Source organism: Epinephelus moara, chromosome 20 (genome assembly GCF_006386435.1).
Source record: "Epinephelus moara isolate mb chromosome 20, YSFRI_EMoa_1.0, whole genome shotgun sequence".
Classification (NCBI taxonomy): domain Eukaryota; kingdom Metazoa; phylum Chordata; class Actinopteri; order Perciformes; family Serranidae; genus Epinephelus; species Epinephelus moara.
The window spans coordinates 23,531,001-23,544,015 of record NC_065525.1 but is presented as its reverse complement, the minus strand read 5'-3'; the positions used below and the strand labels follow the sequence as shown (position 1 = coordinate 23,544,015).

The following is a 13,015-nucleotide window of genomic DNA, read 5'->3' as shown; positions in this document are numbered from 1 at the left end:
TTAAACAGAGGAGGTGGCCTATGACACACCACTTACTACCCACTTACAATACAGTCTTGGGATCCCTACCCAGAAGACTTAACACCCATTCTCAACTGGACCCATCTAACCCTAACGACACACATGTGACCCCAACGACTCTGTAAGGGTTCACACCCACACACAGTTTAAAGCCTGAGACTCCGCACAAGTCCGTTAGAACTGAAGAAGCCTCTTGGATGAAGGTGAAATGCCTTTAAGAAACTCAAGCAAGTCCAGCACCTATGATGACAATGACCTGGATGACTGAGAATCTTCACCAACAAGTTTATGAAACCTTATTTCTTGATTTTTTTTTTCCCTTTGGACCTTTTCTCCCACTTGAATCAAATTTATGGAACTGTAAAATGAAAAAAAAAAACACTCACCTGTTCAGAGAAGCAGTCCTCCAGCTGTGTGAGTGTTTGTCCAGGGGTCTGAGGTGTGGCTGGGGCTGGAGCAGGAGTGGGAGCAGTTGCTGAGGCAGAAGCAGGAGAAGGGGGCAGAGAAGTGGAGCGACACGGGGGAGGAGGTGGAGTTTTGGAGCGTAAAGGTATCTGTCCTCCTCCAGGATGCAGACTGTAACTGTGTCTCTGGGCCGTGTTACGGTTTCGGCCTGAAGGGCTGGGGTGTCGCAGAGAGATCCGGCGTGGCAACTTGCTCTCCGACAGAGAGTTACGGATCTTCTGGAAGTTTTTGCTGAGCTGGTACTGACGGAAGGCTGTCTGGATACGTCGGGCTGCCCGTCTCGCTATGAGATGGCCTCCATATTTCTGCTCCAACTCTTCTATCTGGGGAGGGGGAGAGAGTGAGGGGGAGTGAGTTTAAATATCAAACATGTTTACAAGACTCACTGAAGACACTGCAAGAGTCATATTGCAAAGCACACAGCAGCCACGGAAATATATTTATTCATCCACCAGCAGGCAAATATCATGATGCCATTTTGTGGCCATGTCCAGAAAAGATCAAAAGGCACTGCCTGATTCATGAGATGCACACTCAAACACCTTTCTTCTCAGAAGTATCCTTCTTACTTATCTGTCCACTCCTTTAAAACTGGCAAGGGTTTATGGCATTAGAGCCAAAGTAAACATCATCTATCATCATTCAACTGCTAATACTGGCTGAAGGGCCATGGGAAGGAGGATGGATGGGCTGTGACAAAGGTGATTTTGAGAAAATGAATAGAAAAGTAAACACCCGCACAAGCCTATTTCTGTTCCGTTTGTTGGCAGAGCAGCTCAGCCCAAAATCTCAGCTTCCTCCAGAATTTTGCCCTCCTATATTTTCAGCAAAAGGGAAACGAAGGAGGGGGAGTGGGAGGCGAGGGAAGAAGAGACAGAGAGGGAGAAAAGGAGGACAGCCACACATGTGCCTCTGTGTGTGTGTGTGTGTGTGTGTGTGTGTGTGTGTGTGTGTGCGTGAGTCTCACACAAGCACACTCACAAAAAGAGCATATACACACACACACACACACACACACATACGGAGACACTCACACACACGCACTCTCGCACTGCAGCAGCAATAGCAGTAGCAACAGCAGACCCTTCAGCAATTTGGTATGAGAAATAAAGACATCTCCAGCCGCCAGGAGCAGTTATTAGCTGTTACCATGACAACCTAGCATCTTTTGCGTTCCTGTCGCTGTGGCACTGGAATCGCTGGTGTTCTTTTTCATGTCAACACAGACAGAAATAGATCTGAATGGGAATCTTTTTTGTCACGCAAGACACAATGTCAAATGATCATCCTTCACACACCTCCTCACACTAAAACAGGTAGACGAGCCAGCGTTCACTCCATCCCACCAGGTGCTTACGGGCCCACACACACTTGAAACACAAAAAAAACGAAAGACATACCTGTTTGTTCTTATTCTCCAGGGTGATCTCGTACTCACTGGGTCCCTCTCTCTTGGTCCCCTCCACTTCCTGTCCACCACCAGAGGACGTTCCATCCTCCAGGCTCAGCATCTGTCCACTGTCACGGAAATAAGAACGGGGAGGCTATCAGTCCTCACTACTGACCTTCAAAACTCAACCGTTATCGCAGTGGCAGGTCATCAGCTAAGCGGAGTGTGAAGAGGTTCATGAGAGAAGCAGCAGGTAGAGAGTGATGTGTGGCTGCGGTGGCTGCGGTGGCTGCGGTGGCTCGGGGCGAAGTGGACTGAGTTTACGTGTCTGGTCCTATCTGGTCAGATCTGTGGTTCCAGTGCAGGTTGAAGGAGTGAAAGTCTGGATATGTGAGCGGGGAGAAAAAGTGCTGTGTCCAAAATCATTCCCTCCTTCACTTATTTAATATTTCCTATTAGCATTACACCGTTTACTCTATAGTAGGGCTCTGAGCATCAATATACTTACAAATTAATTTGTGAAAAATGCCAGAAAATGCTTTTTTAAAAATGCTCATCACAGTTTAATTTGAAATTTTCAGTGCCTGAAGAAAACCTCCATATTTTAAAAAGCAGATAATACTGAATATTTAGCATTTTCCCATTAATAAACCTCAATGATTAATCAGTTATTAAAACTGTTGATTCATTTTCTATCAATCAAGGGATCCAGTTCTTCCCCACCTTTCTTTGCTTGTGTCCCTTTAATACCAAGTAATATCACCTTGTGAATCCTCATCACAGGCTGCGTGTCCATACGTTGTAAGCAGTTCAGTCAAGGAGTGATTTTTTTCTTCTCAGATTGTTTCATTTGAATAATGAATGAATTGAATGTTTTAGAGGCCTGAGGAGGAAAAGCTGTATGGTATTTCACACACACAAAAAAAAGAAGCAAAGATCGGAGAAAAGTCTGCAAAATAAACATGGTTGTGTGGGCAGATTTTTGTTCTTTTATTATTTTCTCCCTGGGAGATCAGCTTGCGAATCTTTGAGGGAGTCCAAACGTCCACGTTGGGAGTTTTAAATTTTTGAGGGCAACTTATAGTGCATTAATGTGACGCTCTCCAAATAAACTTAATTTATAGAGCCATGCTTTGAAGAAATCTTTTTTAGCCATTGCAAACTTCACATTGCCAAAGCACAAAAAGCAAAACATATACACAGACAAACATTTTCATCATTTATGTGGTTGCGATCTGCACCCAGACTGGACCTATCAGATCACTGCCAGATCAGTGGTTCCCAACTGGTCGAGCCCTGGGGTCCGGATTTCTTCTGAGTCATTAGTTCAAAGTCCACACAGTTTAATACATTCACCATGATTTTTCTGTTCAGCCATGTTGCTGAGCTAGTTTGCTGTCTCTGTTGAGCAGCTGTCCATCATCCACTTACTCTACAGCAGGAAACACCACTTCAAAATAAAAGCTCTGTGCCAGAAATTCACTGTATTTCAAAATAAAGTGTGTGTTTTTTTTCACAAACTTGACACATTCACAAGTCTGTTGCGGTCCATTGAAGGGATAGTGCACCCAAAAATGAAAATTCAGCCATTATCTACTCACCCTCATGCCAACGGAGGCTCAGGTGAAGTTTTAAAGTCCTCACAACACTTGTGGAGATCCAAGGGGAGAGGGGATAGCAACATAACTCCACTTAATGGAGGCTTACAGCACCCCAGATTCAAACGTCCAAAAACACATACAATTGAAACCACAAAATATCTCCATACTGCTGCCCGACATAAAAAGTTGTTTGGAAAAATGTCTTTTGAACTGTGTTTTTAGCCTCATTGTAGCCTGTAGCTCTGACTGCTTCTCTGTGCACTGGGTTCATGTGTGTGTGCTTATGCGAGACCAATGAAAGCACGTGAACACACATGAACGGTGCCCATGTCTCACGGTCTCACGTCGGGGCTTCGGGACACTTGGATCACTACGGACGAGCAGTATGGAGATATTTTGTAAGCCACCCATTAGGTGGAGTTGTGTTGCTACTCCTCTCCCCTTGGATCTCCGAAAGTGTTGTGAGGACTCTAAAACTTCACCAGAGCCTCCATCGGCATGAGGGTGAGTAGATAATGGCTGAATTTTCATTTTTGGGTGCACTATTCCTTAAGACTGGACCTGCGACTGGGGCTGTGACCAACCAGTTGGGAACCGCTGTGCTAGATAACACTGTTTCAACTCTTAAACTTTGTATTTGGACAATCAATAAAAAGAATAGTGGAAAGTATATATTGTACTAGGTAGGTAATGGGGAATGATTTTGGACACAGTCCTGGAGTTGAAAGATTGGTTATTTGGCACACTCACAATGTTTCGCCACTGAAATCAGTGCTGATTTTGTGCATGAGACTCCAAAAGCTGCCATGTTTCCATGGCAATGACATCATTTGGATGAACATTTCAGCGGAAGTTTGTGATGAAAAGTATAACTTTCTGAGTCTCCATAGATTACTCTTTCATATTTTTTTCTATGTTCTGCTGCTATAGGGTTATAATGTAAAAGCAGAATGAGTTAGTGATGTCATATACGCAAAAACACTGGAGGCAAGACAATAATAGACGGACTATCATATCCTCAAAGTCAAACATGACTGGCAGAAAAAGTAGGGGAATAAATGAAACAAATCTGACTCCACAGATATTTAATAAACAATCTTTCCTATAACACAGCAGCAGCTGGAAGCAAAAACAAAAGTATATTTTGAATCTGACTCAGAACTCAACAAAGTCGACTGTGGAGGCTGTCCCACCGCTCCTGGCAGAGCGTCCCATCCTCTTATAATCCCAGGTGTTATCCACAGATTGAACAATGTTTTTTTTTTTACAGGACAGCATTATTGAAATTCTGAGAAAGTCATGTAAGTCTTACCTAAGCAAATTGCTGCCATGATACAGCAGAAATTGTCCTTTTTACCCAAGTTACGTTGCAGACAATTTAAGCTTTGCTCATTTTAGTCATTTTTAGAAAAAAAAGGAGAAATAAAGTGGCCAACATCTTTGGCCTCACACCGCCTCTAAAAGATACAAAACACCGCCATTCAGCACCTTTTATATAGCCACGCTGCACTGATGTAAGCATAGAGATATGATCACACCCTAAGAGGTTTTATAATGGTGTGCAATTATGAGTGTGTGTGTGTGCATGCTGTTGTGTGCTTGTGCAATCTTTTTTCCACCCAGATAATGCTTACTCTAATAATTTTTTACACGAAAGGGACTAGTGCTAAACAGGACTGGGGAGACTAAAGAGCCTGCTCATGGTTAAATAATGAGTGCATCACTGAAGTTCCTCTTTGTTTCCTTTGATTGCTGTGAAAGCAAATATTCTGCGTTCCCCAGCCAAAAGTCAGAGATAGGGGCCAGAGAAGCTTGGTCATATCTTTAAAAAGGAGATAGAGAGAAAATAGAGAGGAGGAGAGTGGAACCAGAGGCTGAGATAGAAACAGAGGGAGGAAACAGGAAGATACAGAGAGACTGTGTTGGTGTGTGCATGCTGGAGGCTGTCTCTGTCAAAAACTCTATTAAAACACTGCCATGCCCCTGCGCTGCATCAGAATACATTAGAGTACATTAGAATACATTAGAGGATTTAAAAGCAAGAGTCGAGCTATTAATGCATCTGGACAGCAAAAGCCTCTATAATGATATGGCCGCTATACCCTCCCTCTCTCATCCTCCCCCCCCCCTCTATTACACACACACCCACATGCTCACATACGTAGCAGCAACAAACACACCAAGCACACACTCCCACTCGGCCTGCCTGTGTGACGTCATGGTGGAAGAGAAATGAACATCTGTCAAATCGCATCTCTCAAGGTCCCTCTGAGACTTATAGTACTGTACAGCCAGGCTAAACAAACACACACACACACACACATAGACATGGCAGAGAAAGGCATGGCAGGTTAGGCTAGAGGCGGATCTCATGGCATCTCTTGGGAGGTTTGCGTGCTCCAATGGATTCAGCGGATGACAGTAAGTGTGCAGAGAGGTGTTGAGGGTTTTTGCAGCCACCAGGCACACACGACTTCATGTGACGATGATAATGAGCTACGGCGTGACACGGCTCCGATGCATCTCATCATCTCAGGTGGGTGTCCACTGCCGCTGTGCCATTAGCCCATCCAATCAGGCCTGTGTGTGTGTGGATGATGATAGTTAAGTCATCAGATCAGAGAAAGGAGAGGGATTCCAGACAGACAGATGGTGATATTAATAAAACCAGAATGAGCGGGAGAGACTTGATAAGGAGGGATGAGATAGAAATAAACAGAGAAATAATGAGTGGTGATGCATACAGAAACAAACAACACAATGAGGGGGGAAGTTATAACATCAGATGAAGACACACAGAAAGTAGACATGACAGGGAAAGACTTGATTTAGAAACAAAGTACACAAGGATTAAACGATGGGAGAACTTCCAGAGGAGGGAGGGCAAACAGTAATCATTGAGAAACATGACAAAATCAGCTTTTACAACAGAGCTGTGCTCATTCAAACATCCCCAAGTGAAATACGTTCACACCCCCAACACAAAAAGAGTCTCAACAAACTCAAACAACAAACAGACAAGCTGCCCACACAAGAAACAAACAGCAAAAGTGGATACACAGTAGATCCTCAAAAGTTCTCCTCTCCAGTTACTATGGTAGTGGTGGCAGTTGCGTCATTACTGGGTTGCCATGGGCACTTTGATAGCTGCAATATCACTTCACTCACCCCCCTTCTCACCCTATATGTGAATCACCCTTGAGGCTGTAAGATCTATAGGTTTGTTACAGAGCATTTAACTCTCTCGCTGTAACTCCAGGCTCCATAAAAACCCCCAATTCACACTCACATACAGTAATGTGCATGCACTAACGAGCATGACGAAAAGCCAGCATGTGGACGTGACTCAGTTAGATGACACATGTATGGATAGTGTGTATCCATACAGAGGGACAGGAAGTTTTCAGCAGTTGAAAGAGCTCACTGTCTGCAGAAACAAACCCAGGAATAAAAGTGCCTGTGATTGGTGCGTGTGTGATTCGGCCTTACCCGGATGAGCCAGTGGTGTCAGCCTCTGGATGTTCAGGGGCGGGGCAGCAAAACTGATGCAGCACGGTCTCGCTCCTGAAGGGCAGACGACAGAGAAAGAGAGGTAAGCAAAAGTGGGGAAGGAAAGAGGAGAAGGAGACTGACTTGGAAGGACAGCATATCATTCAGATATTGTTGGCTGTCCCTGCATGTTTGCCTTGTTTCCATATTCCTCCTTATGTTCATTCTTAGCCCAACATCCCAAAAGACCCTGAAAGACTCTCATTAGACTCTTCTGGATTATTTCCATGGCTTCTGTTTACTACTTGGCACTCATCCCGGGGTAAATACCCTATGTAGGTCAATTCAAGGCTGAGAACGCTTAGATTGAGTGCGAGTATTTACAGTATATGTTTGTGTGTCCGGATATGCTTGTTTAGGCCTCCTCCACTGCGATTCACCAGATCTGTGGTGATTTAGCAGAATTCCCAAACCTCATCTGGACAGATGGTTACTCCAGCTCTGTTTCCTGCTCTGTTTCTTCTTAAGTTCGCCTCTCTCATTTCTCTCTCATACATTTTACATTTACATCCATATTTTAGGCATTTCACTGGTGCTCTTATCTGGAGCAATTTAGACTGAAAAGAAGAACTAAGAAAAAAACAAAACAAGACACATCCTGTTAAAGTTGGTACTCAGATCGACCCCTTGACCTTCTAGATCCTGACACCTTCCACCACCAGATACATAAAAAACAAGCATGATCACAACTTGAAAGAATATCTCTGAGGTGCTGGTGTGAACGTAGGTCACGTTAGGTCCTTTCACAATGAGCTGAAAGCAATCGTTTGACAGTGAATTTTCGTGGCTACGCTACAGTAAGTCTTCTGACCTGGGCTCAGCATATTGCTCGTGACAAAGACCCACAGTGACAGCCAGTCAGAGTCAGTGTGAGGCTCGGAGTGACAGTCCGTGCTATAAAAAGCTACCTTTTCACGGCAACTTCCACTGACTTAGAGAGACGCTGATGTTTTTTTTTCCTTTTTAAATATCTCTGATAAACAGTCCTCACAGTTGGTTTATATGAATAATACTCCTCCATCTGTTGTAACACCTACCACCACCACTGACACGTCTCATACAGACACATGCATTCATACTGTACATGCATGAATCAGTTGTTCTTGATTTAGCAGCACGTCTGCTGTTCATTCATTCATTCATTTTCCATAACTGCTTATCCTGTTGGGGGTGGCAGGGGGGCTGGAGCCTATCCCAGCTGACATTGAGTGAGAGGCAGGGTACACCCTGGACAGGTTGCCAGACTATCACAGGGCTGACACATAGAGACAGACAACCATTCACGCTCCCATTCACACCTACGGACAATTTAGAGTCACCAATTAACCTGCATGTCTTTGGACTGTGGGAGGAAGACGGAGTATAGGGGAAGACCCAAAGTGTCATGGGGATAACATGAAAACTCCACACAGAAGGGCCCCCCCTTCCTGGGTTCGAACCAGGAACCCTCTTGCTGTGAGGCGACAATGCTAACCACCACCTAATTCTGGTATTATTTGATTTAATTTTCCCTCTTCTCTACTCTATAAACACAAGAAAGAAAAAGAAAGATTCAAAAGTAGACTTTTTAAGTCTTTTCTTTTAGTATCTGTCAGAGTAATAGCCCACATCACAGAGCGAACACTGCTTCAATTGTTCAGTCTTTATCCACCTAAAAAAGGCCCACCCAAAACAAAAACCAATATCACCTTTAGTGTATGCTATATTTAGACTGTTTGCACCACTTTACCTTGCCGTCAGACAGCCCTTTCTGACAGGGAGAGCTTTCAAATCCACCAGACTCCATTGACAAAAACATTCATTTTTAATCGCGGGAGTTGCTGGTCTACTGCTGCCTTGATCAGTTAGTGTGTAAAGTAAAGAGGTGAAAAGCTTTCCAAATATGGCATACACTTAAACTGATATTGATATTTTCAGGTGGGTCTTTTTGGTGGCTAGAATCTGTTTTGTTGCAGCCCCTGTTCACAGCAGTATATTGCTTAGCTTCCCTGCCAGTGTATATTGATTTATCAAAGATGCTAGAAATGCAACACAGTACATAAAATAAGCAAAACAGACACATCAGACAGCTCTCTAGAAGTAAAGCCAAAACATTATTATCACCCCCTTGGTGGCTGGCTGCAGTACGGGTCATAAAGCCGCCACCCTCCAGGTTAGTGGATGGGACATGGGCCAAATTAAAACCTAAAAGAATATGCCAAATACATTTTTTCCAAAAATGTGTTTGTTCATCTGATAACTTTGGTGTAAATACTTATTTGATGAGGGCTTGACATCATGATTTACAGCTATGTGTGCCAATCGGTGTGCTCACGATCAGGTGTTTGGGCAGGAGCTCGATACCACACGATACCACACATACTCTGGCTCCATACGACGTCACCAGTGCAAGATGGCAGCAGCCTATCTGGCATATTTTGGCTTCATTTTTGTACAGGGGGTAAGTGGAGATGTGTCATCCATCTTTATGCAATCTGTGGGTTTGACCATTGTGTTTAAAAATATAAATGTTACAGTTACAGTACAAATGAACAAACAAGTTTTTCTTTACATATCTCTGCAATTCAAAACAATGGCCAGTGCAATGTCACGTTGATATATAACCATGGTTGTAGAGCGTGAAATAAAGACCTTCAGTTTTCAATCTGTGATTTTGAGTGATTGTCTCTTTAACACAGTCCCTCATCATTAAAGTTAATGAGTGTAAAACCACCAGAAAACAAGTGTTGGAATTTTTGTGAGCTACTTTGGAGCCCCAAGTGGGGTCTCCACTGCAGTACCTGCCTTTTATAAGGACTTTATTTATTATTTTATTAGGATTAATTATTCTTGAGAAACTTGCAGTACTTCTCTCAGTCGACAAGCCTCCTTTTAACAGCTCCAAGGGGTTTCAGAAGTCTCTAAAAATGTTGTGTTTTTCAGCACACTCATTTTCTTTGTTGTGCTTTCCTCCACCGTGCCTCAAACACCGGGACCAGAGAACCAGAACAAATAAAATTAACCACCTGTAATCAATTACGCTAATCAACATCAATCAGCCAGACTCTCATGCGCCCTCCTGGTCCTTTTCAAACATGCTTGTCATTTACTTTTTAGTCTCTTGATGTGTACATAAAGGATTTCCTTGTGAGAGATGAATTAATTTCTTTATTTAAACAAAGATAAGGTAAGATAAGATAAGATAATCCTTTATCAGTCCCATGGTGGGGAAATTTGCATCGTTACAGCAGCAGAGGAGATAGTGCAAACAAAAAGCATCGGTAAGAAGACACAAAGCAAAATAATAAATGAGCATCAGTGACTAACACAAAGCAATATAATAGAAAATAGTGGGAAAAAGCAAAATATAATAGACAGGCTGAATGGCTGAGCTCACATAATAATAAACTGTCTGGCTTTAGAAAAAGAAATCCATTGAATTGTTAACCGTTTAGAGTTTATACATCTGTTCAATCTCATCTTTTCTTTATATTTATATAACTCTAACCTCTACATATAACCCATACATTTGTGCAGTACAAATGTGCAGGAGTTTCTCCACTATGTGTTCCAGGTTTTGGGGTCACAAGGTCAAACTCGACTTACAGAGGCGAGACAGCCGACAATAAACTTAAGGCCAAAATATAAAAGCACTGAACTCGCAAAGCCGTTTTCTGCTCACCATCAGTTTAAGAGATGAATTATTTTTCCAGGCTGGCATAAAACAGTTCAGCCCCGAGGAAGAGGCCAGGCTGCTTGGGTCCCTGAGCACACACACACTCATACTCATACACACAAACACACACTCAGCGGGTCCATCCATCTGTCTGTACAAGACACACAGAACGGCCATCCGCCTCCAACAACGCTTACAAAGAGAACAGGTGAATATTTCAACAGTACATGCCTCCTGCTGTCGGCCCATGTTTTCTCTCTCTGTCTCTCTGTGCCCCGTCCTCCCTCACACCATCCCTCTCCTCTGTCCTGTTTTGTAAGAGTACTTTAAACGCAATGCTTTTCATCAGCCAGTTATCTAGTAGAGAGTGTAAGGAAAGAGGGGGGGGGGGTTGACATGAAACAAGATCAGCTCCATTTGGACTCGAAACGTTGCCAGCACATTGTGTGCACCTTCCACTGCGCCACAGGATGCCACAGCCTGTCCCTCTGTTGTCCAACCTATCTATTTTGTCCGCCAGCGAGATAGATAAACTGAGGAGACAGCTACCTCAAATGCTCCCTTTTCATCATCTCTGTTTTGGTCTCTCCCTGTACCTGTCTCACCCTCTCTGTGTACTGAAACCCCCCGTCTCTCCTATTCTCCCATCGCCACTTTCTCTGTTTCCCCCCCCCCCACATCTCTCTCAGCCGTCTTCCCTTTCACTAGTCCACTCCATGTCGGCCTCAAGCTCCTTCCTTTAGACACCTCCGAGGGCTCCATCAAAGACAACGACTGAGTGTGCATCTCCCTCTATTTCTATCTCTCTGCCTTTCTCCCTCCTGAGAATGGCTGATTACCGTTCGCTCCATGGGCTAAGTGGGGCAGATAGGAGGCTCAGCTGTAGAGAGACAGAGAAAGAGCGGAGGAGAGGATCCTGTCTCCCCCCCCCCCCCATAGGACTCATCCACGTGCACTGACATCACTGACAACAATGCAAAGCACACAAACACAGTCACAGCCAACCCTACGCAGCCCACAAGTTATTTAACTGCAGGGCAAAGATACGCGGGCTCTATAAAGACTTAGATAAACACTCAGATAAAAGCGTACAGTGACATGTAGGAAGTGTGAAAGCAAGTGTGCTTACACATGCACCTACACAGACATATGCCCAACAACACGCATACAGTTTGTAACAGCGAAACACACTGACACCCAAGTCACTGACAACAGCAAAAGCGAAGGGCAGATCTGATCTCCAGTCAGCCGCAGACAGAATGCAGCCGGCAATGACAGGATGCTGAATCCTCTGAAAATGCAAGTGAAAGCCTGAACTCCCCCTCACTTGCCGGGCCTGCCAGAAGCAGAACTACAAATTAGGTGTTAAGCTACTGCTCTTATCCAGAGCGACTTAAAATCAATGAGCAGGTGAGGATGGAAGGTTGCATTCAAGGACACATAATCAGGAACTGCAGGAACAGGAAGCCCACTCTGCAGCCTGTAAAGCTTTGATCAGGCCCAAAAAAATCAAGCCCGACCCTACATGAGTGCGCATTTCTGTCCAAGACCGACTCGAGCTTGAGCCACAGCAGACGCTTTGGGCCTGGGCCTGATTAAAAACCTGAATTTCGACAGTTTTAAATATTAGTACAAGGTGAGGGCTGACATGTTTCCTCGCACCACTACTCCTTCAGCCTGATCAACTGGTGGATGGCTCTGCTGTTTTCTGCCTGCAGCTTTTATAATAACAATTAATTCATTGTAATTTCTTCCTCACCAGTTAAACTAATTTAAATTAAGAACCAGTGGTGTTACACTGATGCCTGTCAAAGAATAACAAATAGCTGCCGCAGGGTACCCTCTCTAGAGGGTACAGCTCAGGTTCCAGGCAAGGCTGTAGAGGAGAGCAACAGGCTCTATATTCGCACACTCATGCAAACACACACACACACACACACACACACACACACACATACACAGCTCAAGAGCAGCCAGTGTTAAGGTGTGGCTGAATCAGTCACTGCAGGATCAATATATCAACAACTCCTTTTTTTTAGGTTAGATGTATTCTGCACTCCTCTGCTCCTCTCAACTCCTTCTCTGCTCTGAGTTGCTCCCATCAGTGGGGGTGGAGTCCCAGAGAGACCAATCAGGACTCCTGCTGGGATACAACTTATGAACAGAACACACACGCGCGTGTGCACACACACAGAAAGAGGGAAAAAAAGAGAGGAAGATGGGTTTCTCTCATTAGGTGATGAGCTGATGTACCATGAGGCTGTGGTGCCAAGCAGGGGGTGATGGTGTGTGTGTGTGTGTGAGAGAGAGCACACGTGTGTCTCATCTAACACA

General features: G+C 44.2%; 1 protein-coding gene across 1 annotated transcript in view; it reads right to left on the bottom strand.

Annotated features, from left to right (window-relative positions):
* iqsec3b (IQ motif and Sec7 domain ArfGEF 3b) overlaps positions 1 to 13,015 on the bottom strand; it is a 40,113-nt gene that overhangs the window by 25,513 nt on the left and 1,585 nt on the right. Inside the window, exons 2-4 of the mRNA XM_050073168.1 lie at positions 6,967 to 7,041; positions 1,887 to 2,004; positions 408 to 809 (exon numbers count right to left, since the gene is read on the bottom strand). Of these exons, the coding sequence (XP_049929125.1) occupies positions 408 to 809; positions 1,887 to 2,004; positions 6,967 to 7,041 (595 nt within the window). The remainder of the gene's footprint in view (positions 1 to 407; positions 810 to 1,886; positions 2,005 to 6,966; positions 7,042 to 13,015) is intronic.